Consider the following 27,365-nt stretch of genomic DNA (forward strand, 5'->3'; position numbering starts at 1 on the left):
TGTCCATACCATAACCCCACCACCACCATGGCGCACTCTGTTCACAACATTGAGATTGGCTAACTGCTCGCCTACACAATGCCATACACGCGGTCTGCCATCTGCAAAGTACAGTTGAAACCGGGATTCATCTGTAAAAGCACACTTCTCCAGAGTGCCAGTGGGAAAATGCTCACCTTCAATGAAGTTGGTTTCGTCTCTGAACTGCAGTCAGGTCAAGACCCTGGTGAGGATGACAAGCACGCAGATGAGCTTCCCTGATACGTTTTCTGACAGTTTGCGCAGAAATTCTTTGATTGTGCAAACCCACAGTTTCATCAGTGGGCAGAGTGGCTGGTCTCAGACAGATGTGGAGGTCCTGGGCTGGTGTGGTTTCACATAGTCTGCGCTTGAGACCAGTTGGACGTACAGACAGATTCTCTAAAATGAAGTTAGTGGAGAAATTGACATCCAATTCTCTGGCAACAGCTCTGGCGGACATTCCTGCAGTCAGCATGCCAATTGCACACTCCATCAACTTGAGACTTCTGTGACCATTGGGTTGTGTGACACAACTGCACATTTTTCGTGACTTTTTATTGTCCCCTGCACAGGGTGCAATTGTGTAATGATCATGCTTCTTGATATGCCACACCTGTCAGGTGGATGGATTATCTTGGCAATGGAGAAATGCTCACTAACAGGGATGTGAACAAATTTGTGCATACAATTTGAGAGAATATTTTTGAGTTTTGGAAACTTCCTGGGCTCTTTTATTTTAGTTCATGAAACATGGGAGCAACACTTTATGTGTTGTGTTTTTCAAATATTTTTGTTCCGTGTATATTTATATTCTCGGACTCTGACATTTCTCATTCTGATATGTGTGTATTGTTAGGTATCACTGCACTGTTGGAGCTAGGAACATAAACATTTCGCTACACTCGTGATAACATCTGGAAAATATGCGACCGATACAATTTGATTTAGGAGTTTTGACACCACTGCCTGTTCAACAAATGACAAGCTCACGACACTCTGCACTTAAACGATGGTTTAAGTATGTCATGGGTTTTTAAAGGACCATCCTTCTCAGATGCATGTAGAGGAGGACTTATTCCTGTCTCTGTTGTTAACTAATACTGTGTTTGACCTTTGAATCCTACCCTGGGACTGTGACCGAGCAAGGCCTAACCAATCCAGTCCTTCGGGGGTTTGGCCTAACCAATCCAGTCCTTCGGGGGTTTGGCCTAACCAATCCAGGCCTCCTGGGTTTTTATGGGTTGTTCTTGAATGTGGGAGAAGAGCACTTAATGGACTGAATCTTCTCAGGGCTGCTGAACTTTGAACTCTGACTGCACTTTGTCACTATTGAGTGTACCAGATATGCCTGAGGTAGAGGTTAAACACTGATGACTGTGTTTACACTGATGACAGTGCTACAGTGTGCACTAATGAATACAACCCCGGGTCTTGGACATTTTCATTTTCACTAACTTAAGTAGATCTAGTTCAGGTCAGTATAAAGGCAAATTGTTTCTTTCTAGACAAGGAACAAACATACGAAGACCTCTTCTGATCAACAATTTACTAGTGTTATAAAAGGCCAACCAAAATGTAGTTTCAGTTTGAGCCGTTCTGTTTAATCTTAGTAGGCAGTATGTAGAACATCATCAACTCTTCATATCTAAGACCGAGGGGGCTTTCAATGTCACCGTGACGATCTAGCCTCTGCTGTGCTGGGGAGAGTAGAGCTGTTGCTTGTTCCTATTGCCTGGCTCTGAACAACAAATGACCAATGTCTGTGTTAACTGCAAAATCATGTTCCGTGTGTGCCTTGGCCTCTTTTGGAAGATGCACAGCCAGATAGCATTATTATGACAGACACACACACACACTGTTATTTATTCTTTGAGACTTTTTGCTTTTGTCAATATCTTCGACTACATGTAGCTTCACCCTCCCTGTAATCAGGTAAATTACCACAGCTTGGGCCCAATCCACACACTGTTGCATGTCCTCAATTTATCCCACGCTTCTGAGAAGTTCTCTGAACAACCCAATTGAATCAAGTCTCCCACTGAACTGGATATGGTGGTCTTGTGTAGCTAACGTGCTGTAATGGCCATGTTTAGCTCGGATCTGCTCAGCCTCTTATCGATGTAAAGGGTGGCTGTAAAGCTCTCTTGTGTCTGACGGGTTCTAACACCACTGTTACCATAGCAACTGGACAACCCCCTTCCCCCGCCCCCATAGTATCTACACATTGAAACGCATGCTGTTGGTGATTCTCCAATCCGATTGGATGAAGAGAGATAAGGTCGTTGCTAGAACTCAGGGATTCAACCCCCCTCTCTTCCTTTGTCTCTCTGGCTTGTCCAGGTTGTCGTCTTTTCTCCCCCACTCTAAGACGGGAATGTGTTGAAGGAGCTAGGAAAACGCAATTGGAGCTCATTCTCCAGGACCGCACGTGGACCTAATGTTAAGAGCATCAGTACTGAAACGTTCTAACAAACCAGTTGCTTCCTAAATAACAGACGAGTTCACGGAGCGTTTTGCGCTTCAATTGTTCAATGTCTTCAATCTCAGTACTGCGCTAACATCAACACAATGTGTTTGTTCAGTTTTCAGTCACAACATTGGGTTAGAGGGCTGAATAAAAGCTTTGTCTAATTGATTTGCTGCCACAATACATTTTCTGATGTGTTTCCAACCGCGTCCTGCAGCTCTCTCTCTGAGGGCTTTCAAAAGATGTGGAGATATCCCACATGGAAGTTTCTCAGAAAAAACTATTCTGCTTCAGCTCAAAGTTACAAATACTTCATTACAGTATTTAGGCCTACACATATTACAGTCGTTGCATATGGGTCCCCAGTAAGAAGATTAGTTTGGGGAATTACGGAAGCTTGCAATGTCCCAACAGAACATATCCCTTTTTACATGCCAGTATGACCTGGATTGGGCAAGAGGCATAAAACCTGCTTTTACTTGAACACACTGACCTTGGAATATACCCCACTTCCTCTTCAAAAAAAAAAATGTCTCGCACTGAGCTCAGCCCAGCTTTTACCACACATATTGTCAGTCCTCCTGTCATGCTGCAGACCTGTAAGTGTGTAAATCCACTCATAAAAATAATAAACAGAATTTGAGTTTTGTCTTGTAGCCAGCCAGTGCCAACAAGAGCAACGTTGTATAAATATAGGACTTTGGCTGCCTCGGAAATGGCACCTATTCACTATATAGTGCACTACTTTTGACCAGGGCCCACAGGATTCCCTCAAAGACGAGCTGCTTTAATATGTCAATTCTTCTAACTAGTCTCAAGGTTCTGGCTGGCAAGGCATTGCGGCTGCATTATACGGCTCTTATAAGCTGGCAGAGGTCCAGGAGGCAGGATGAGGTCTGGCTGCAGGTCTGGTATGAATGTATGTCAGCATTGTAAAATCCCTATTTAGGTGTCTGGCATCATATTTCATTTCAGAACATGCAACATAAGCTGTAAACATAGTGTGCTAGCTAGGTGAATGGATGGCAGAATGCTTCCTTCCAGCCACCCCTAGTGTTCCTCCCCTGTTTTTGTTTATTGATTGTAGTATTCATTGGGAGTGAACCTGGCTCACTAGATGGAGATTAGTCAAATGACTCTGGAAATGTTGTCAGACATGTTTCTGCTGGTACCTAACCTATGCTGCTTGACCTATTTGAAAACGATGTTCTCTGGTCATGGCAGAGGTTAGGGGTCATTGCTTTCAACCCAGTGGGTGGTGAAGTCTACGTTACCAGTGGGTGGTGAAGTCTACGTTACCAGAGCTAACCTAACTGCAGTCCCAGAGCTATGGAGGAGTTTCCTTTTTTAGACGGTCAAATGTTTTTGCACTTACTTTTCAGATGTTCCTTTGTTGACGAAGCTAGTACAATCAAAATATTTATTGATAAATTGAATGAAATTCTGGTAACATTCTTGGCTCTTACGGTTGCTAACGTGCTCTAGCCTGTAACCATGCCTTCTTTCTCTCCCCACAGAGGAGAATGAGCTGGGGGAGAAGCTTCGCCTCCAACAGCTGTCTGACCACACCCACAGGCGCAATGATGTCACTTCCTACTCCCCCATCCAGATGAACCATGTGACCCGAGCAGAAGAGCCCTGCCCCCATTCGGAGCGCCGCCCCGCCCCTGTCCTGCCCCCACTGCCACCCCCCTCCATGCCCATTACTGTCATCCCTATCCCCATGATGACCTCCAACCACACAGGTCTGCCCCCCACTGTCCCAACCCCCTCCTCCACCACCCTGTCCCCCCAGGCCGGGGCAGCACCCTACCTGGCCTCCCCCAGGAGGGACCCTCACTCCCCAGGGCACGACCACCAGGGACAGGGTGCACTTTTGGCTCTCTCTCCTCAGGTGAAGACAGACCACTCCCACCACTTGCCTTTGACCCAATCTGGCAACCACAAGCAGAATCGCCACCACCATCACCTTCCGCAGATGGTTTCCCCCAAATCTGGCAACCATAAACTGCTGCAGCAGCAGTCGCCCCAGCTGGTGCAGCCCTACCCTGGCTCCATCGTCTCAGCCCCCCAGCTGCATGCCTTACTTCCCCAGCCAGGGCCCCCCCAGACACCCCGTGGGGCCCAGACCAGCCCTTTTGGGGGCCGAGGCAGCCCCCCTGACCTGGATGGGAAGAAGAGGCCTGGAGGGTAAGTGGCCAATTTTGTTATTTATAGGAGAGATGGTTTGCACTTTGGTTAGATTTTTTTTTTTATCTCCTTTTGCATTTTTAGTTTTCCTGTTTTTGAGGGGGGGGGGGGGGGGGGGGGCTATTTTGTAGCAAAGAGTATGTGTAGATGTGATTGTAAGTCACATGTTGAGTGGTAAGATAAAACGGTATCAGAAATCACAAACCATGAAAAGTCCCTACACTGAAAGATTTTTGGACTAAATAACTCTTGGATTATGTACTCTATAATGAGTGTCCTGATTGGTCAATTGAGCGGTAATCAGATCCAATTAGCTGCCTGTGCATATTATACAGTATATTGTTAAAGTAAAGTAACAGAGATGATGGAGTACTTTTATATTTGTTGGTTGATTTGATTCTTGTTCAGTGAGTCTCGTCGTCTTGCCCATTCTGGACACCCAATCTTATAATGTGCTCCGATCTGTGCTTTTACAGGGCAGGGACAAGAGAAGTACATAACAAGCTTGAGAAAAACAGGTGGGTGCATCTCTCTCCCATGGTCACCTTTTATTAAACAGTGGATTGAGCTCTTTGCACAGGGCAGTTTAAGGTTACGGTGAGATTAGGTGTACACTATTATTGCCCACGTCTTTTTCCAACCGACTTGCTTGCTTACTTCTCTGTCCTGTTCTAAGAAAAAAATGATACTCTCATTTATTCACTGTCTAATCTATAGATATGGCATTTGTCAGACAATAATTGGTCATATCTTGGACTTTTTTTAATGGCTTTCAATATTCTGATTGTACTTCCCTGTACTGTAGTATTAGGGTTATAATGTCCAAAAACAGGACCAAGCAGAGGAGTTGTTGCCTTACCCCTGCCTGTATCCTTTAACACAGACGTTTTACCACGAAAACAGAAACCTGTTCAATATGTCTCATGTTAGTAGTAATTATTTATTAGCCCTAAATGGGAAATTGGTTTGCAACATTTATTTCTTTAAAGAAGCTGAATGTGTGAAATCAGACCTCATCCTCCCTCTCACTAAGACTTCTCTCTCTACCCTTCTTTCATCCCTCCATCCCTTACGCAGACGGGCTCACCTGAAGGAGTGCTTTGATACCCTGAAGAAAAACATCCCCAATGCAGATGAGAAGAAGACCTCTAACCTCAGTGTCCTGAGGAGCGCCCTCCGATATATACAGGTAAGCAAGCTAAAATAACTGCATGGTTGAGCAAAGGACTACGATGGAATTGAATTCGCTGTTGAATTAAGTGTAGATTTTCACTCTGCGTTTTCACCATCTGAATGTGTGGATTTTCCAGTTTTCTAATGTTACTTCTTTCCCTGTCATGGGAAGTAGAGTCAGTTTTGTGTCGTATCTCGTAGGCTTTGTTTGAAGAAAGTTGAGTGTAATCATTAGTGGTTTCGACTATTTCAGCCACACCCATTCTTGACAGGTGTATAAAATAGAGCACACAGCCATGCACTCTCCATAGACAAACATTGGCAGTAGAATGGCCGAACTGAAGAGCTCAGTGACTTTCAACGTGGCACCATCATAGGATGCCACCATTCCAACAAGTCAGTTTGTCAAATTTCTGCCCTACTAGTGCTGCCCCGGTCAACTGTAAGTGCTGTAATTGTGAAGTGAAAACGCCTAGGAGCAACAATGGCTCAGCCCCGAAGTGGTAGGCCACACAAGCTCACAGAACGTGACCGTTGTCTCATTTACGCGTAAAAATCGCCTGTCCTCGGTTGCAACACTCACTACTGAGTTTCAAACTGCCTCTGGAAGCAACTGTAGCTTGGCTACTCAGCAACATTCACTGTCTTCTTGATAAGCAAATCCAGTGTAGATTTGGCTTTATGTTGTAAGTTATTGTCCTGCTGAAAAGTGAATTTCTCTCCCAGTGTCTGGTGTAAAGCAGGTTTTCCTCTAGTGCTTAGCTCCATTCTGTTACTTTTCATCTTGTAAAACTCCCCAGTCTTTGCTTATGTCAAGCATACACATACCATGAGGCAGTTGCTCATTGATTGGTTGTTGGCTTTGCATTTAGGCCAGGTTATTATTTTTTTTACAATATTACTTCAGTGCCTTTTACACACGTTATTCTGTATATTTTAGTTTTTTTCACGCTGTCATTTAGGTCATTATTTTGGAGTCACTACAATGTCGTTGATCCATCCTCCGTGGTCTCCCATCACAGCCATTGAACTCAGTAGCTGTTTTAAAATCACCAATGGCCTCATGGTGACATCCCTGAGCAGTTTCCTTCCTGTCCTGCAGCTCAGTTCAAAAGGACGACTGCATATTTGATGTGTCTGGGTGGTTTAATACATCATCCAAAGCATAATTATTAACTTAACCTTGATAAAGATATATTTAATGTCCTTGATTTTGGAATGAGATATTCGACAAGCCGGTGTCCACATACTGTTGGTCATGTAATGTGCCTTTTTTTATGTGTGTGAATACTTGAACAAATTTACTAAATTAAACCCATTTTTTTGCATAATTCCTAGTGATATTTGTAACCTACTTTTATGTCATTTTTCTTTTTCAGGTACAAACTTTTTACACTAACTAACCCCCCCCCCCCCCCCCCCAACCGGGACAGTTTTGTCCCTGTTGCTGACCCTTGGTTCACTGTCTGGTGGTGTTGCTAGGAACCATCTGAGCATTGAACTTTTCTGTTGCTTCTTCATTGTCAAGTGAAGATTGCCTAGCCCTTTGTCTCCTGCTGATTGTGTGTGAACTACTGTATGCCTGATCCACCACTCCTACAGGCTTGTGTGGGAAAACTGCCTGGGACAAAATTGGTATAAACGGCAATTCATTTCAGATTAACTAAGATGATAACAATTCTTATTTGTTTTAGTGCCAGTAGGCTATTGGAGCTGCTTTGTATATCCTTAGCTCCTTGGTGTTCTTGGCAATGTCATTAGGTCTGGTCAGGTTAGTCCAGGTGAGGACTGGGGAGGAAAGGGAGTTTCTAGTCTCTAGCAGAAGGCTAAACTGCCTGGGGTATAGACAGACCAGAGTCTCCAAAATGTACCAAGAGTTCATTAAAACCCCTTTGAAAAAGTATTAAAGCTCATTTTTTATATACACTTTTTATTTACATTATTTTTACGTGATTAAAACCTTTTTAATAGACTTTTGTGGTTGAAAAGGAATGGCTGTAAGTGGTTCAATGATGTGTGATACAGGCAGGTAGCATATCGAAAGCTATGTGCGAGCAGGGGACTGGTGTACAAAGGTCTTGAACAAACCTAATTTAACTCTGGAGTGATGTGATGGAGTTCCTGTTGCTATGTTCGCTGTGTGTGTGCTTGTTCAAAATATATGCAGTACCAGTCAGACATTTGGACACACCTACTCATTCAAGGGTTTTCTTTATTTGTAATAGTTTCTACATTGTAGAATAATAGGGAAGACATCAACTATGAAATAACATTAACTATGAAATAACACATGGAATCATGCACCAAAAAAGTGTTATACAAATCAAAATATATTTTAGATTCTTCAAAGCAGCCAGGCTTTGCCTTGATGACAGCTTTGCACAGGCTTGGCATTCTCTCAACCAGCTTCACCTGGAATGCTTTTCCAACAGTCTTGAAGGATTTCCCACATGCTGAGCACTTGTTGGCTGCTTTTCCTTCACTCTGTGGTCAAACTCATCCCAAAGCATCTCATTTGGGTTGAGGTCTGGTGATGGTGGAGTCCAGGTCATCTGATGCAGCACTCCATCACTCTCCTTTTTGGTCAAATAGCCCTTACACAGCCTGGAGGTGTAATGTGTCATTGTCCTGTTAAAAAAACAAATGGTAGTCCCACTAAGTGCAAACCAGATGGCATGGTGTATCGCTGCAGACCGCTGTGATAGCCATGCTGGTTAAGTGTGCCTTGAATTCTAAATCAATCAGACAGGGTCACCAGCAAAGCACCATCACACCACGACCTCATGCTTCACTGTGGGAACCACACGTGCAGGAGATCATCCATTCACCTGCTCCGCGTCTCACAAAGACACGGCGGTTGGAACCGAAAAATCTCATTTGTACTCGTCAGACCAAAGGACAGATTTCCACCAGTCTAATGTCCTTTGCTCGTGTTTCTTGCCCCAAGCAAGTCTCTTCTTATCATTAGTGTCCTTTAGTAGTGGTTTCTTTGCAGCAATTTGACATTGAAGGCCTGATTCATGCAGTCTCCTCTGAACAGTTGATGTTGAGATGTGTCTGTTACTTGAACTCTGCAGCACAAATAAATGCTACAATCTGAATTTGGTAACTCTAATGAACTTATCCTCTGCAGCAGAGGTAACTCTGGGTCTTCCTTTCCTGTTGTGGAAAGCGCTTGATGGGTTTTGCGACTGCACTTGAAGAAACTTTCAAAGTTCTTAATTTTCCGCACTGACTGACCTTCATGTCTTAAAGTAATGGTGGACTGTCGTTTGTCTTTGCTTATTTGAGTTGTTCCTGCCATAATATGGACTTGGCCCTATTTGGTAAAATACCATCTTCTGTATACCACGCCTACCTTGATTGGCTCAAATGCATTAAGAAGCATAGAAATTCCACAAATTAACAAGGCACACCTGTTTTAATTTAAATGCATTCCAGATGACTACCTCATGAAGCTGGTTGAGAGAATGCCAAGAGTGTGCAAAGCTTTCATCAAGGTAAAGGGTGTCTACATTGAAGAATCTCAAATATAAAATATTAACTCAGCAAAAAAAATAAATGTCCTTTTTTTCAGGACTCTGTCTTTCAAAGATAATTCGTAAAAATCCAAATAACTTCACAGATCTTCATTGTAAAGGGTTTAAACATGGTTTCACATGCTTCATTAATGAACATGCACCTGTGGAACGGTCGTTAAGACACTAACAGCTTAGATGGTAGACAATGAAGGTCACAGTTATGAAAACTTAGGACACTAAAGAGGCCTTTCTACTGACTCTGAAAAACACAAAAAGAAAGATGCCCAGGGTCCCTGCTCATCTGCATGAATGTGCCTTAGGCATGCTGCAAGGAGGCATGAGGACTGCAGATGTGGCCAGGGCAATAAATTGCAATGTCCGTACTTTGAGACGCCTAAGACAGCACTACAGGGAGACCGGATGAACAGCTGATCATCCTCACAGTGGCAGACAACGTGTAACAACACCTGCACAGGATCGGTACATCTGAACATCACACCTGCGGGACCGGTACAGGATGGCAACAACAACTGCCCGAGTTACACCAGGAAAGCACAATCCTTCCATCAGTGCTCAGACTGTCCGCAGTAGGCTGAGAGAGGCTGGACTGAGGGCTTGTAGGCCTGTTGTAAGGCAGGTCCTCACCAGACATCACCAGCAACAACGTCGCCTATGGGCACAAACCCACCGTCGCTGGACCAGACAGGACTGGCAAAAAGTGCTATTCTCTGACGAGTCGCGTTTTTGTCTCACCAGGGGTGATGGTCGGATACGCGTTTTATCGACGAAGGAACAAGCGTTACACAGAGGCCTGTACTCTGGAGGGGGATAGAGGTGGAGGATCCGTTATGGTCTGGGGCGGTGTGTCACAGCATCATCGGACTGAGCTTGTTGTCATTGCAGGCAATCTCAACGCTGTGCATTACAGGGAAGACATCCTCCTCCCTCATGTGGTATCCTTCCTGCAGGTTCATCCTGACATGACCCTCCAGCATGGCAATGCCACCAGACACACTGCTTGTTTTGTGTGTGATTTCCTGCAAGACAGGAATGTCAGCGTTCTGCCATGGCCAGCAAAGAGCCCGGATCTCAATCACATTGAGCACGTCTGGGACCTGTTGGATCAGAGGGTGAGGACTAGGGCCATTCTCCCCAGTAATGTCTGGGAACTTGCAGTTGCCTTGGTGGAAGAGTGGGGTAACATCTCACAGCAAGAACTGGCAAATGTGTTGCAGTCCATGAGGAGGAGATGCACTGCAGTAATTAATGCAGCTGGTGGCCACACCAGATACTGACTGTTACTTTTGATGTTTATTCTCCCCCCCTCCTTTGTTCAGGGACACATTATTCCATTTCTCTTAGTCATATGTCTCAAATCGATCAATTTTATTGGTCACATACACGCGGTTAGCAGATGTTAATGTGAGTGTAGCGAAATGCTTGTGCTTCTAGTTCTGACTGTGCAGTAATATTCCACAACTACCTTATACACACAAGTGTAAAGGAATTAATATGTATATATGGATGAGCGATGGCTGTGCGGCGTAGGCAAGATGCAGTAGGTGGTATAGAGTACAGTATATACATATGAGATGAGTAGCAGCCACTCAATGTTAGTGATGGCTGTTTACCAGTCTGATGGCCTTGAGATTGAAAAACAGCTTCTGTCTCTCAGTCCCATCTTTGATGCACCTGTACTGACCTCGCCTTCTGGATGATAGCGGGGTGAACATGCAGTGGCTCGGGTGGTTGTTGTCCTTGATGATCTTTTTGGCCTTCCTGTGACATCAGGTGCTGTAGGTGTCCTGGAGGGCAGGTAGTTTGCCCCCGGTGATGCGTTGTGCAGACCTCACTACCCTCTGGAGAGCCTTACGGTTGTGGGCGGAACAGTTGCGGTACCAAGCGGTGATACAGCCCGACAGGATGCTCTCAATTGTGCATCTGTAAAAGTTTGAGGGTTTTAAGTGTTAAGCCACATTTCTTTAGCCTCCTGAGGTTGTTGAGGCTCTGTTGCGCCGCCTTCACCACGCTGTCGGTGTGGAGGACCATTTCAGTTTGTCCGTGATGTGTACGCCGAGAAACTTAACTTTCCACCTTCTCCACTACTGTCCCATCGATGTGGATAGGGGGGTGCTCCCTTTGCTGTTTCCTGAAGTCCACTATCATCTCCTTTGTTTTGTTGATGTTGAGTGTGAGGTTATTTTCCTTTGCACAGGGCGGAACTTGTCTGTGGAACTTGTTCAGTTTGTTTCCATTGTTGAATCTTATGTTCATACAAATATTTACACGTTAAATTAAATGCAGTTGACAGAGGACGTTTTTCTTTTTTTTTTGTTGAGTTTATTTGGATTTAACACTTTTTTTTTGGTTACTACATGATTCCATATGTGTGATTTTCATACTTTTGATGTCTTCACTATTATTCTACAATTTTAGAATATAGTAAAAATAAAGAAGAACCCTATGAGTAGGTGTGTCCACACTTTTGACTGGTACTGTACACACACACACACACACACACACACACACACCCCTATCCTCTGCTGGTGAGAATCTGATCCTGTGTGTGACAGCAGTGGGGTTTTACTCCCTGGGAGGCAGGGTTAGGAGCGCGGGAAACTAGGGCAGTGTGGGTCCACAGAACTCATGTCACCCAATCTCCCTCCTCCCCCTGCCTCCCTCTCTAGTGTGTCGTGCTCGACTAGCAGACTGACCCAGCACCCCCACCCCTTCTCGACAGCCAAGCTGGATTTAGGGTGTATTTAAAGCACATGTACCGGCCGGGAAACAAACAACTACAGACATTTTCCACTCGTGATGTATTTGCACTGCAGGGCAGTCTCCATTTTTAGCCGTAGGAATTTAGCTTGAGCTTATTTAGTGAAGAGGGAAGTCAGAATTTTGTTTTTTTGGATGGGGGAGATTGAGTTTATTTCCAGCTTAAATATTGAATGTTTGCTGGACCGAAATACTGGTTAAAATTTTTGAATTACTTGAATTACTTTTGAAGTTATAAGTATGTGACACAGGCCAAAATGTGTGTAGTTGCTTCATGTTTCCAGTGCTACAACACACCCACATTCTTTGGTCTTCCCTTTATTCATCAGTTTACTGTAAGTGGCTCCTTCTCAGTACTCATATCTATGGACGTCAGACTGAGACCAGGGTTTCCTGATAGACGAGCTGAGTACACACACTAACCTATTGCGGGCCTCTCTTCTTGGTAACAGTTGAGTTGTAGAAGTCGTGCTGAGTCACGCAGTTCTCTTCCCTAATAGTTATTGGTTGAGCTCCAATAGTGGTGGGTTGGGGGAGAGCGAGGGAGGGGTGAGAAGAAAAGGAGATGGAGAGGTGTTTAAAAGTGCAGCGTGTGATCGCTGTCGTTCAGACATGGACAGTACGGTGCAGGACAGACACGATTCCCGACTGCACGCACCTCTCTCCCCGCATGCTCCTTCCTGATCCCCTCTCTTCAACCTTTTTTGTTATTTAGGCTAGGGGCAGCATAGCGGCGGTATAGTCTGCTAATGTGACCAATGAGGGACCAGACCAGAGAGGTTGAATAAGAGGATTTGGGCAAAGGATTACTTTTCATTTGATTCATCTTTGGGCAGTGATGCTGGCAGCCCTGTGTGTCTGTCACCTTTGTTGAACAACATGGCCTCCTGGGTAGGAGTGCTGATCTAGGATCAGTTTAGCCTTTTGGATCATAATGAATTACTTATTTTGGTCAGAAGGGACTTGATCCTGGATCAGCACTCCTACTAGGATACACTTTATGAATACAGACTCTTATCTTCAGGCCGGGTGTCTTATCAGAGCATGTCTCTTGTTTTGCACTGAGGTTAGTGTCACTGTGAGGCTACTTCTCGCCAACAGCCACTCTGCTGAGAAGTCAAGTCACACTTCTGTTTAATTTCTTCCTCCTTTCATAGAAGTGACTGAGAGTGAGTAAGCTAGCAAGACCAAACCGAACGAGGAACTTGAATTTAACGCTGCCTGCCTGCATCACGTGTTAGAGGGAATCTTGTGGTATCTAAACCAACACTGGTGTGTAATGTTTCAAAGATTCTGCTACTTGCAAGCATTACTTCCGTATGCTTCACGGTTTGATGTTTTTCTCAATACTTTATCCTACAGTAGTTTGTTGTCCTATGTGTTACGCTATATTTTTAGATTTTACGACTGTCTAACGTGGGATGTGTTTCTCTATCTGACCTCATTGCTGCTGTCGTGTGTGTGTGTGTGTGTGTGTGAGAGGGAGAGAGAGCGGCTTTGTACTCTCTTCTGCGCCATGGCTGGGACTCATAAACGCTAACGTGCTCAGCACTGGGGCTCCTCCCTCTTCTTTCATCCCTCCCTCCATCCTGCCTCACTCTGCTCACAGGGCCACATGAGCAGAGAGCACATGGCTAGCCAGAGCGATATGATGTCACCCCGTGATGGGCCCCCCTCTTCGCCCCGCCCACAGCTACAGCCACAGCTCAGTGCTAGAGCTAGCTAGCTCCTCTCCTGGAACTGCCTGGGAGGGAGGCTTAGCCACTAACTGAAGGGAGAGAGGGAGGGTGAAAAGGGAGGGAGGGGACACGCGTAAACACCAGGCTCGTTTTAACCAGCCTATTAGATTTCACTGGCGGCAGAACGACTCTGACGGAACCTGTTTGGGATGCAGAATAGCTGTGTGTTGGAGGGCAAGTGTGCTTTTCCATGTGGTGGGGAAGCTGCTCATGTCTGCTACAAATCATATATTATAAATGTAATACAAAGTAATTGATTTAGCAAATATGTTTTAAAGAGTAGCTCATGTTTTGAGTTCGTCACAGGCAGAGATTTTAACCTAGTTAAAATCCAATTCTTTGACTCAATGATTTCAGTTGACATTTTTCTAATTAATTCAGTCTAAAGGAGAAATAACTGTTCTATTTAGAGGAAATCACAGGATTTGAAGTGTTAGTGTTTTATTTGTAAGGATTTACGTCATCAAAAGAAGTCTCTATAATACTGAAGTGGGTCACCTAGTTGGTCATTTCTGATTCTGAAAGACACGTCCTTTTAAAGCAGCACCAGATCCCAAGCTGGAATAGTGAACTATTACTTCCACTGGTCTGTCCTCATTGGGGTTTGTGTGTTTATTTGTTCCTTGGTCAGCTCCTATTCCATCTGTAAGTGGTTTAACACAGAGGGGAATTAACCCTGGCTGAACATTAATGCTATTTACTAGGACCTGGGGGAGCCTGGGAATGAACTCGGGGCACTTTGGAAATTCTTTGTTGGTGTTGATTTAGACTCCAATGAGGCTACTTGTTGAGGTAATGTAGGCAGGTACTCAAGGCAGACTTAGGTGTGTGTCCCAAATGACACCTTATTCCCTATATAGTACACTACTTTTGACCAGAGCTACTATGGGACCTGGTCAAAAGTATTCCCTGGTAGTCCTGTGTGGTGCTTGCAATGCCAAGGGTCGCGGGTTCGATTTCCCCCTGGGGTCACCCATACGAAAATGTATGCACACATGACTAAGTCACTTTGGATAAAAGCGTCTTCTAAATGGCATATTCTATTAGTGCACTATATAGGGAATAGAGGGCCATTTGGGACTGAGCATTCAGTATCTTCTGTTTGAAGCATTTCTATTGCAGTGTTGAAACCACATCTTGGTCAGGTCTGAGCCATCAATTTTCAAGAGCAACAGAATTGTTCTGCTCTTTTCAGTTTTATGAAAAGGTGCTGTTCCTTTACCCAAGCTGTCACAGCAATCTTACATGTTTTGTCATTTCCTCCAGCTCTGTCTGTATAAAGTACATTTTGACTCACAGGTTGCATATAACGGATGTTAGAGAAGTGTGTTTCCAGTTCAGTTCCACACAGCCGGTAATTACCACTCCATCCCCTGCCAACCGCTGAGGAGGTGAGAAGAGGGCACAGTTGCTGTCTGCAATGTTTGTATTGTTCATGGTGCTCTCATTCTAGCAAAGTACAGTGCCAGTCAAAGATTGATACGAATTTTGATAGTGGCCTTTCCTCCTCAGCAACTCTTCCTCATAGTGACTGACAACACTGCAGCAAGGTCTGGAACACTACGACTGTATAACTCATTACATGGCAAGCATTCTCAAATTAGGCCACTTACCACCCAGTTTGAACACAGATGCACGCACACAGCGCTTGCGCACACACACCCTAAAGTAGGTATTTTCCACTAAAAAGCGACTCCTTTGTTGTTTTTGCCTAGAGCAACTTGAAGTTTTCTATTCCAACTTGGGATCTAGAGAGAAGACAACACACAGGTTTACGGTTACTGATGATCACAACAAACGCTAGTGAAAAGACCGTTGTCCCCCAGGCTAATTACCAAGCGCCGTGCACTGAAGGAGTAGTTTGTCTGCAATGTGGTTGGCTGCCTGCTGCTCACGCTATCTAGCTTAGGCTAGCCTAGCGCAATCTGTCTCCGCTGTTCTGCAAAAGTGATTCAGTGAGTACAGCCTGGCTGCTCCCTCCTCCCCCGCTACTCTCCCTCCCCCTCGGTCTCCTCTCTCTGCGGGGCCATGTGCTCAGCTCCCGCATTGCATGTCATGCCGCCTGAGCTGTGTTTATACACACACACACACACACACACACACACACGGCACAGTGAAACCTGCTCTACTTTCTTTCACAAAAACAGATCTAAACGAGGCCCCACTACTCCTCGAAGGAAGGGCGGGGGGAAGGGAGGGAGTCATGTTTGTCACGTGCGAATGAAACAAAAGCTAATTGTAACCTCATCTCCCTTTCTCCCCCTCTTCCCTCGTCGTAGTGTGGACTGCCTTGTCGTAGCTGCAGAGCTCTTTTTCAGTGTTTTTTAAGGATGGTAGGGACTTAAGTGCTTTCGGAAAGTATTCAGACCCCTTCTCTCTCTCACACACACACACATTACCAGTTAAACGTTTGGACACCTACTCATTCCAGGGTTTTTCTTTGTTTTGACTATTTTCTACATTGTTCTACAACTATGAAATACCACATATGGAATCATGTAGTGACCAAAAATGGGTCAAACAAACAAGTAACAATATATTTGAGATTTTTCAAAGTTGCCACCCTCTGTCTTGATGATAGCGTTGCATACGCTTGGCATTGTCTCAACCAGCTTCACCTGGAATGTGTTTCCAACAGTCACCAGCAAAGCAACCACACACCATCATACCTCCTCCTCCATGCGTCACGGTGGGAAACACACATGCAGAGATCATCCATTCACCTACTCTGTGTCTCAAAGACACGGCGGTTGGAACCAAAAATCTCAAATTTGGACTCCTCATACCAAAGGACAGATTTCCACCGGTCTAATGTCCTTTGCTCGTGTTTCTTGGCCCAAGCAAGTCTTCCACATGCTGAGCACTTGTTGGCTGCTTTTCCTTCAGTGTGCGGCCCAACTCATCCCAAACCATCTCAATTGGTTTGAGTTTGGTTGATTGTGGAGGCCAGGTCATATGAGCTTTCTTGGTCAAATAGCCCTTACACAGCCTGGAGGTGTGTTGGGTCATTGTCCTGTTGAAAGGTACCAAAACAATTCTGCAGCATTGAAGGTCCCCAAGAACACACTGGCCTCCATTATTCTTAAATGGAAGAAGTTTACCAAGACTCTTCCTAGAGCTGCCCCCCCCCCCCCGGTCAAACTGAGCAATCGGGGGAGAAGGGCCTTGGTAAGGTTGGTGAACAAGAACCTGATGGTCTCTCTGAATGAGCTCCAGAATTCCTATGTGGAGATGGGAGAACCTTCCAGAATGACAACTATCTCTGCAGCACTCCAACAATCAGGTCAGATGTGAAAGGCACATGACAGCCCGCTTGGAGTTTTCCAAAAGGCACCTAAAGGACTCTAACCACGAGAGACAAGATGCTCTTGTCTGATTTAACTTTTTGGCCTGAATACCAAATACCATGTCTGGAGGAAACCAGGCACCACTCATCACCTGGCCAATACCAATGTTATTCAGTGGTAGGGACTGGGAGACTAGTCCGCATAGAGGGGAAAGATGAACGGAGCAAAGTACAGAGATATTTGATGAAAATCTGCTCCAGAGCGCTCAGGCGACGGTTCACCTTCCAACAGGACAACGACCCTAAGCACACAGCCAAGACAGCGCAGGAATGACTTCGGGACACGTCTCAATGTCTGGCCCAGCCAGACCCTGGACTTGAACCCGATCAAACATCTCTGGGAAGACCTGACAATAGCTGTGCAGCAACGCTCCCCATCCAACCTGACAGAGCTTGAGAGGATCTGCAGAGAAGAATGGGAGAAACTCCCCACTTAAGGTGTGCCAAGCTTGTAGCGTCATATCGAAATAGACTCTAGGCTGTAATCGCTGCCAAAGGTGCTTCAATAGAGTACTGAGTAAAGGGTCTGAGTACTTATGTAAATGTGACATTTCATTTTTTTATTTTCTTTATACACTTGCAAAAATGTCTAATCCATTTTTTTTTGCTTTTTCTTTATGGTCTATTGTGTGTAGATTGAGCGGGAAAACATATATTTTATCCATTTTAGAATAAGGCTGTAACTTTGTAAAAAAAAGTCTAAGTGGTCTGAATATTTTCCGAATGCACTGTAGTAGTAGGTGGATCAGTACAGGCTGATGCTGAAGAGGTGCGTCCATGCTTTCTCTGGTTTCTTGTCCTGTGTTCTGTAGTATCCATCTGCTGTTCTTGGCCTGTTTCAGGTACACTGTTCTTAGCTTGTCTCACCCTAGCTGTTGCTGTGTGTTCTCTGTTCTTGAATGGGGGCTGGGGCAGATATCCTTGCTTGTGTCGACTACGGTTCTAGGTGGTGGTGGTAGTGGTACATCTTGCCTGGCAGAGTGTTTTGACTTTCTCCAAGGACAGTATTGAACAGCCAAGTGCATACAAATGGCAACTACAGCTATTATAGCAAGCAGATGGAGGTGTATTAATGGCTAGAAGCAGCTAGCTACTAGATCGTGTAGTGACAGGGGTGGGGCCATAGTGGGTGTTGGTGTTTGTAGAGCAGTGAGTAGTACATACAGCATCTTTCTCACGGGTGCTCACTGTCTCTCTGTCTGTATGAGTCATAGCACTAGGCCCAGAATTCCACCGTGTGTTCATGAGCATGCTTGCAAAAGACATGCCCCCACACTCGCATTCACATATGACTGTCTCCGTGTTACAGCATGGGCTTTATGACTGCATTCTTCAACCGTTTTTTAAAACTTTGTTATAGCATTGTTTATTTGGTCGCTGATGTATGTTTCTGATGCCTTTTTAATATTCTACCACTGTACAACTGACGCACTGGGACAATGTGCTGCTTATCACCTGACATGTTGCCATGGAAACAATGGCGGTTTTCAGCTGTTGCCGTGACAACAAAACGAGGGGGGCGGTCTGATTGGAGCAGAGTGCTGTCATTATTCATACAGTTATGTTGGTGGTGAAGACCACCCAGACCGGCTGGGGTCTGTCTAGGACCATAGGTGACTCACCACCAGCCAGTCAGGGGAGTCTGCAGCAGTACTCCTTCTACTGGACTGATAGAGCCTATAACAACACCAGACTGGCTGTCTTAATCGTTTTCACTCTACCCTAACATTTAAATCAAGACCGAATGAAAGATCTGGTCTTCTTTAGCTTTAGTCTGCACAACAGTCTCATCTCATTATATATTACACACACACACACATATCTCCTTTCTGCCTTCCAAGGTAAGGAGCAGTTCACACGTAGATTTAGACAGGTCATAGGGTTTGGGTTGTGTTTCAGTGTGAGGGCCCTGAGTTTGTGTGAGTGACAGCACAGCAGAGCATCTTATCTGATCCTGGTTGAAGACCCGCAATTGGCCTTACATCTGTTTATACTTACATACTGAAAAGCAATTGTACAAATGTATGTGTACCTAGTCTCTCACACAGCTACATTATACACAGATACAGGAAGTCCAGGTCTGTGAGCACACAGCTTTATGGCTCTGAGTCAGCCTTGTTAGCCTTGTCGTGATTCTAGTCTTCTTAGTTTCGTCCCGATTGGCTAGTCGTGATTCCATGGTCTTCTGAACCTAGTCGATTGGGCAATACCCACTGGAGGAGGGGGAATGAAACTCAATGTCTTTGTCTCTCATAAAGTCAATGTAAAGGTTTCCTGTCCTGGCAGACTTCTTCCTAGTTGTTTTCTGTTTCCCAGGCAGCCTGACAGTATAATCTCTCTGTCCCGGCTGCGCTCCCTCCGTACAGACCTGCCCCGCCCACTACAGCCTGTTTTGTCAGGCCTTTGTCAGCTGACCAGGAAAAGATAAACTGGGTCAGAGAGCCACTGCCCAGCACCTCCCTCTTTCTGTACTCCTTCCCTCTATCCAGGTCTCTCTGTCTGTTTTTTCTTTCACACAGTCATGCTGCCTGCCCGGTCATGGTGTAGGTTAATGTCTGTTGCTTCTGCTCGTCCAGTCAAAGGAAGCAACAGACATGGAAATGGCTCTCCCAACACTTTATTTTAGACTGCTGTCAGTCCTATGAAATGGTCTTGATTAATGCTTCCAGAGTAGTAAATGAGTGTCCATGTGGTTTAGAAAGAACATTTTGTGGGGACTAGCAAGGTGAGCAAAGAGGATAATGGAAGGGACCCACATAAGGAGGCATACCCAAGCAGTCTCTAAGAGGATGTTGATGCTTGCGTCCAACAGTAGTACTACACTCCGAGTACTAGTTAGTGTTCCCAGAGGGGATTGTCCTTTGCTCCTCTGGAATCCTGCTCAGCCTACCGTGGAAGTGAAGTAGAGGCAGCAATGACCTTCTGAAGAAACTCTATCTATCGGCTGTTGTAAACACTCAGGATGTGGCCGTGGTGTCGTTTTGACAGTAATGTAACATTTGACATGTTTCTGTACAGGGAGAGAGAAGGATCTCTTGGTCAGTGTGTGTGTGTGTGTATAGCCCTGTCGCTGTCTCAACATTGACGGATGAAGTAGAGATCATGGGGTCAGGAAATCGTGTTGGTGTTATTGTTGGTTGTGTGACGTACTGTCACAGATAAGGAAGTGACCAGCATAACGAATACACTAAGGGATTAGAAGAGAAATGTTTTGTGCATGTGGTTCCGCGGATGTTGCTAAAACAACACAGGTCTGGATAGCAGCTTTTACTTTACATGAACGCAAATGGGGAGGTTTATGACATTGGTAGGTATGATTTTAATTATGACTAGGTAAACTCAATGTACACATTGAGGACCAATGACACCTGGGATAGAATCCAGCCAATATATTTAAATGTTTTAAACTAGGCAAGTCCGTTAAGAACAAAATCTTATTTACAATGACGGCCTATTACTGGTTCTATTGAAGAACTTGTGTGAAACTTCAGTTGAAAGTTTTATTATAGTCAAATTGCAGAATGCAGGCTCTCTCTGAAATATATTTGATTGCCCCATTTATAAATGGGTGTGTTCAAACTGTACTGAGCACTTTTCTCTCTCCCTCTGTGTCTTACAGACGTTGAAGCGCAAGGAGAAGGAGTACGAGCATGAGATGGAGAGACTGGCGCGGGAGAAAATCGCTACTCAGCAGCGATTGGCTGAGCTGAAGAACGAGCTGAGCCAATGGATGAATGTCATGGAGATAGACCGTGTTCTCAGACAGACGGTTCAACCAGAAGACGACCAGGCTTCTACCTCTACTGCCTCAGGTACGCTCAATCAATCGATTTAACCAAGCTATCAAATTAATTAAGAAAACCGTTTTGCTTATGAATAGATCTATGGACACACCGATCAAAATTGTTTGCATTGAACGAGAACCCTGATTCTCACCGACACAGGAGTAGGTCTCTTTTGCCTGTGTGAAGCAGGATGTGAATTCTGACACCACTTGAAGCTGGGATGTCCCTAGTATTTAATTTGCTCTTCCGACTGTCCAGAAACTCCTTGCTGAACCCTACATCTCAGCCACTAACAACACATATGCCTGGAATCCTTACATCATAGTGCAGCAGGAGAGAGGGGGTTTGTCGCAGTAGCGATCCGAGATCGATTTAGAGCCAGTAATCAAAAATAATTTTAAACAAATAGATTTCAAACAATTTTTGTCATATATGGCCACGATTTTAATATGAGATGAAAGGAGAGTTCAAGAAGCCAAACTAGAGCTCTGTGAAGTTCACAGCGATGGGGGCAGACGTTTTGCTCGAGACCGTTAGAAAATATGTATTTTACAGTTAAGGTGAAATCTTATAGTTAGTATATTCTAATTATAAAAACGACTATTTGTAGAAAGCATAAGTCATTTCAAGCCTTATTCAAACATTTTTTTTGTTGAAATAGGAAATAAACCCAGCAACAACAACAAAAAAAGTCCCTTTTTAAGGACCCTGTCTTTCAAAGATAATTTGTGAAAATCCAAATAACTTCACAGATCTTTATTGTAAAGGGTTTAAACACTGTTTCCCATGCTTGTTCAATGAACCATAAACAATTAATGAACATGCACCAATGGAACGGTCGTTAAGACACTAACAGCTTACAGACGGTAGGCAATTAAGGTCAAGGTTATGAAAACTTAGGATGCTAAAGAGGCCTTTCTACTGACTCTGATAAACACCAAAAGAAAGATTCCCAGGGTCCCTGCTCATCTGTGTGAATGTGCCTTAGGCATGCTGCAAGGAGGCATGAGGACTGCAGATGTGGCCAGGGCAATAAATTGCAATGTCCGTACTGTGAGATGCCTAAGACGGTGCTACAGGGAGACAGGACGCACAGCTGATCGTCCTCGCAGTGGCAGACCACGTGTAACAACACCTGTACAGGATCGGTACAGCCGAACATCACACCTGCGGGATAGGTATAGGATGGCAACAACAACTGCCCGAGTTACACCAGGAACGCACAATCCCTCCAACAGTGCTCAGACTGTCTGCAATAGGCTGAGAGAGGCTGGACTGAGGGCTTGTAGGCCTGTTGTAAAGGCAGGTCCTCACCAGACATCACCAGCAACAACATCGCCTATGGGCACAAACCCACCATCGCTGGACCAGACAGGACTGGCAAAAAGTGCTCTTCACTGACAAGGTGCGGTTTTATCTGATGGTCGGATTCGTGTTTATCATCAAAGGAATGAGCGTTACACTTGAAGCGGGATCGAAGTGGAGGGTCCGTCATGGTCTGGGGCAGTGCGTCACAGCGTCATCGGACTGCGCTTGTCATTGCAGGCAATCTCAACGCTATGCGTTACAGGGAAGACATCCTCCTCCCTCATATGGTACCCTTCCTGCAGGCTCATCCTGACATGACCCTCCAGCATGACAATGCCACCACGCACAGAATGAGCTGTATGGCTGATTTCCTGCAAGACAGGAATGTCAGTGTTCTGCCATGGCCAGTGAAGAGACCGGATCTCAATCCCATGTGAGCACGTCTGGGACCCGTTGGATCGGAGGGTGAGGACTAGGGCCATTCCCCCCAGAAATTTCCGGGAACTTGCAGGTGACTTGGTGGAAGAGTGGGGTAAACTCTCACAGCAAGACCTGGGAAATGTGCTGCAGCACTTAATGCAGCTGGTGGCCACTGACTGTTACTTTTGATTTTGACCCCCCCCCCTTTGTTCAGGGACACATTAGTCCATTTCTGTTAGTCACATGTCTGTGGAACTTGTTCAGTTTGTCTGTTGAATCTTATGTTCATACAAAATGTGTAAATATACGTTTGCTGAAAATAAATCCTCTCACTGTCAACGGAGTTTATCTTTTTTTGCTGAGTTTTCATATTTGTACTTAAACTTCTTCAAAAGTGATTATACCTCCAGCAATTGTTTTTATAAATGACCAGAAAGGTGATATTTGAACCTTTGTTGGAGTATGCAGCATTACTAGTTATTGTTTATGGCCCTCCTGATAAATAATTACCTTAAGGGATTATGTAGATCACATTTAACTGGTTTAAGATATAAGGGGGATCATAGCTATATAGTTCTATATTGGACCTTATAATTATAATCATTATAAATTGTATACCGTTTGAGGTTCTTGACAATTGCAATTAATTACTTGTAAAAAGTCCCTGAAAGTCCTTGAATTTGACTTGCCGGTGTCTGTATAAACCCTGTTTTAAAGGTTGTATAGTCCTAAACCTAGGTTGTTGTATAGGTGGAGTTATGGGCCAATTTGCACATATTCACTTTCATTCCTAAGTACACATGTAGAACTTCATGAAAATCCTTGTTGTTTTTGTTTCAAACTATTTTGAAATGTTGATCCCAATGTCACACTATTTATAGAAAGACCAAACGACACTAGTTCCTACACAGTGTTTTAAGAATGTACAAAGCGGTCATATCTGTGACGTTATCAAGCGTAAAGTTAATGTGTTCTTTCTGTCTGTCACACAGAGGGTGAAGACATCATGGATGACGACATGGATGAGGAGAATGTTCCGGCAGCCTTACCCACCGTGCCTCAACAAGCCATGCAACCCGAGTTGTACAAGACTGTGACCACCACTCCCATAACCCCCACCACCTCCATCCTCACCCAACACATCTCCAGCCAACACAAGGCCCAAACGTACCCCCACCCGCTGTCACCCCTGGCTGTCTCAGCTACATTCTCCACCCCAGCATCCAACATCACCACCACCACCCCTATCCAGGCACTCCTATCGCCTCACACACACATCGTAACCTCCCCTAGCACCCTCTTCCCGGCTCACACACACATGGTGACTGCCCACGCTCATACTCACATGGTAAAGGCCCCCAGCCTCCAGCCCACAGTCATTGCCCACGCCTCGGCTTCCCACGCCTCTGTCATCCAGGCCGTCAACCACGTCATCCAGGCTTCATCTGGAGGAGCCAAGCACATCACCCATCTAGCTCCCTCCTCCTCAGCCCCCATGCAGCTGGCCCCAGGGCACCACCACCAGCCCATCGGAGACATCTCCATCCACCCTGTTACCCACCTGGGCCAGCACCATCTACCCACCATCTACCCCCAGTCCGTGGCTGTCACCCAGCCAGCCATGGTGGGCCACATCACCCATACTCTCGCCCAGGTCAATGGTACTGCCCCCAGCCAGAGCACAACCACCATCATGGGAAAGCAGACGGCAGTTGGTGCCCAGGTGGTGACACATCACCAACAGCTGCTGAACCCTGTAACTATGGTGACCTTGCCTTCATTCCCCGTTAGCACTCTGAAGCTAGCCTGATCTCTGAACCAGGCCAGAGCCATCCTGAAGCTAGCCTGAGAACCAAGCTACATGAACAGGCCACACCCACCCTGAGGTGGCCAGAGTCAGGCTGAAGTCGGAGACAGACCTCCAGATCTGGAGACCATCGGCCTCAGAGCAGACCAGCCGGACAGGAACCAGCCCAGACTCCGAGCCCAGGGCGACTGAAGCAGGCCCAGAGTGAGGCAGGCACCAGGACTACTGTACTGACAAACAAATGTAAAAGCCTTCATACTGGACGCAAATCCTCATATTCACTGATGATTCTCAAACTGCATTATTAACTAACCTGATGCATTACAGCTGTCAATAAGAAGTAACTCAGAACATTCCCAAAAGAAACTATAAAAATGTAATTTTTTAAAAACATATATCTTTATAATGGTTATGAGAGGTGAAAGACAGCCTATGTTGTTGTTGTTGGGCTGAGTATGATGTCCAGGATGGTAATGTTGATAGAGTGTGATATTGTATAGGATGCAGTGGAGAGAATCACATGGAGACATTCTCTGTCTGGCCCTCCTCTGTGTTCATATCTACAGTAGCTAATAGTGCGAGACATCCAATGTCCAAGGCAGACAGACCTGCATATTTTCATTCAGGACCGGTTTTTATATTTCTGGTACAGGGTCACGTATTCCACAGCCAAGAGTATTTACAAACCACACTGCTAATGACTGTGGTGGTGCCACTATTTGCTATTATGAAAGCACCAAGGTTTTAGATTTAACCTACCAGAGTCTACCAGAGGCCAGGGCCTGTATTCACAAATCACCTAAATAGTTGTGCTGATCTAGGATCTGCCCGTATAATCTCATTCATTATGATTTTAGTCTAAACTGATACTAGATAAGCACTCCTACTCTGAGGCACTTTGTGGATACGGGCCTTGATGTGACCAGAAGGCAAAGCATCCAATTTCAGACCGCTGAATCGGGGTCAGAGAGACTGGCTCTCTGGCTGTGTGATTGGTAGGTGTTGGCACGTCAGCGTCAGCATGGGATCAGTGTGTGTGTGTGTGTGTGTGTGTGTGTGCGCGCGCTAACAACTAAGCGCCATAAAGGAGCACATTGAGGACATAATTGCTGGGACCTCCCCTTCCCACTACCCAGGCACATGGCTGTGAAGTGAAACCTAAAACACGGCCTGGCCGTTCTTCTCCCACTGCAGCGCTGTCATATTACTGCATGTTCCACAGGCTTCCCCTGCTGGTGGTAAACCACAACGGCATGTAAAATGGTCATTGAGTGTACTAGTTTGTAATAACATATATTGTGTGTGTGTGTGGCCCAAGCAGGAATCAAACCCAAATGCTGGCATTACCAGTTCCACCATGCACATCTGAAGCAGGTGATGTAAGTATAACTGTGATGACTTTTCACAAAACTGAACAACCACTCAGTTTAGCACAGGAGTAAAACTACAATACTCAAGTGGCTACATATTACCACGATTTATATATATTTTTTACTAATGGCAGAGCAGGAGCCATAGCAGGCACAATCACTGTAAATTGTTCCTGGAGTATCTATGTATGTGTAATAAAGTAGCTATATAGTGAGGCATATCTTGTTTGTGTTGCAGCAGTGATCTTGTTTAACTAAGGCCTTCGGCAGTGTCACGGTAGACCATTGAAGTGAATGTGGCAGTTTGGGGTTAAACGGCATGGTCAGGCAGTCACCTACGCCATTTTATCCTCTTTTTCCACCAACCATATGAATTATCTGGTATATCAATTCTTATCTAGATTCTCGTGTTGGCCGTCCACTGCACTATTACACGTAGCTGAGATTCAACTTTTAACTTCTAGCACTTTGATATGCTACTTAATAACCCCAATTAAAGCAAAACTGGTTTACAACTGTACATAGCACTCGCAAAGACAGCACGTGACTGTGTTCCTCTTCACTTAATCTGAATGGTTTTGTCTTTGGGAGGAAGAATGGACATGGTAGTCATAACATTTAAAAATATGTATTTGATCAATCTTTGTGTGGAATGGAACAGTATGTATGTATGTATGTACACATTCAATAATGGTTTTAGTGTATTTTAAAGATTTGCCTGTTTTTGCATGTAGATTGGTGATTTTGGTTCATATGTAGATTTTTATGCCAGCTGTTTTCTGAGACCATGTACAGTACTGTATACTGCGGGAGAGCTTTCAGAGCCCTTTCCACAAAGTTTGTTTTCCCTATGGAGAAAGTGGAAGTTCTATATTGCCTGTACATTTTGGGCTGCGTTTAGATTTAATTGTCCATTATGTAAAAAGAGAAATCATTTAAATGCATAAGTGGAAAATGCTTAAGATACTTAATAAATCTTATTACATTTATAACTTCTTGCTTTGGTCAATTTATTTGATCTACATTTTTAGGGTGTGTGTAGGCTCGCTTAGCAAGACTCTATCGCAATACAAAGTAGGAGTAGTAGAAAATGGCTAGAATGGAGAGACGAGATGTTACTTCCTTTATTGTATTACAATTCATTGCATCCTTTCTCTTCCTCAATGACTTTATAAAGTGCTGGATTCAATCCGAGCGAGCTTTGTCCACAATGCACTTTTTCAGAGCCCACATTCACGGTAAACGCTGCATATGTTGGCTCAATGGGAAAGTGCGTTTATTGGAGCGTTGCCAATCTGTGCTCAGATTGAATCCTGACAAGTTATTTATTACAAATGTATTCAGAAAAAGTAGTATGACAACATTCTTATTTCCTACTTTTGTTCTAGTGTGATTTTGGACTGGGTCTGTAGGTGAATCTCTAAGCTTTTGATGGATCAG

The 27,365-nt window shown here is 44.8% G+C and overlaps 1 protein-coding gene across 3 annotated transcripts in view; it reads left to right on the forward strand.

The window, feature by feature from the left end:
• Positions 1-26,914, forward strand: part of LOC110507705 (max-binding protein MNT) — a 29,330-nt gene extending 2,416 nt beyond the window's left edge. For 2 of the 3 annotated variants that reach the window (XM_021587866.2, XM_036965592.1), the window contains exons 2-6: positions 4,006-4,678; positions 5,155-5,196; positions 5,756-5,867; positions 20,855-21,047; positions 23,741-26,914. In XM_021587866.2, coding sequence (XP_021443541.1) covers positions 4,006-4,678; positions 5,155-5,196; positions 5,756-5,867; positions 20,855-21,047; positions 23,741-24,558 — 1,838 coding nt within the window. In that variant the 3' untranslated portion in view covers positions 24,559-26,914. The remainder of the gene's footprint in view (positions 1-4,005; positions 4,679-5,154; positions 5,197-5,755; positions 5,868-20,854; positions 21,048-23,740) is intronic. The other variant, XM_021587867.2, reaches the window with a different exon arrangement.
• Positions 26,915-27,365: the final 451 nt, after the last annotated feature.

This window comes from Oncorhynchus mykiss, chromosome 27, assembly GCF_013265735.2.
Source record: "Oncorhynchus mykiss isolate Arlee chromosome 27, USDA_OmykA_1.1, whole genome shotgun sequence".
Taxonomy (NCBI): domain Eukaryota; kingdom Metazoa; phylum Chordata; class Actinopteri; order Salmoniformes; family Salmonidae; genus Oncorhynchus; species Oncorhynchus mykiss.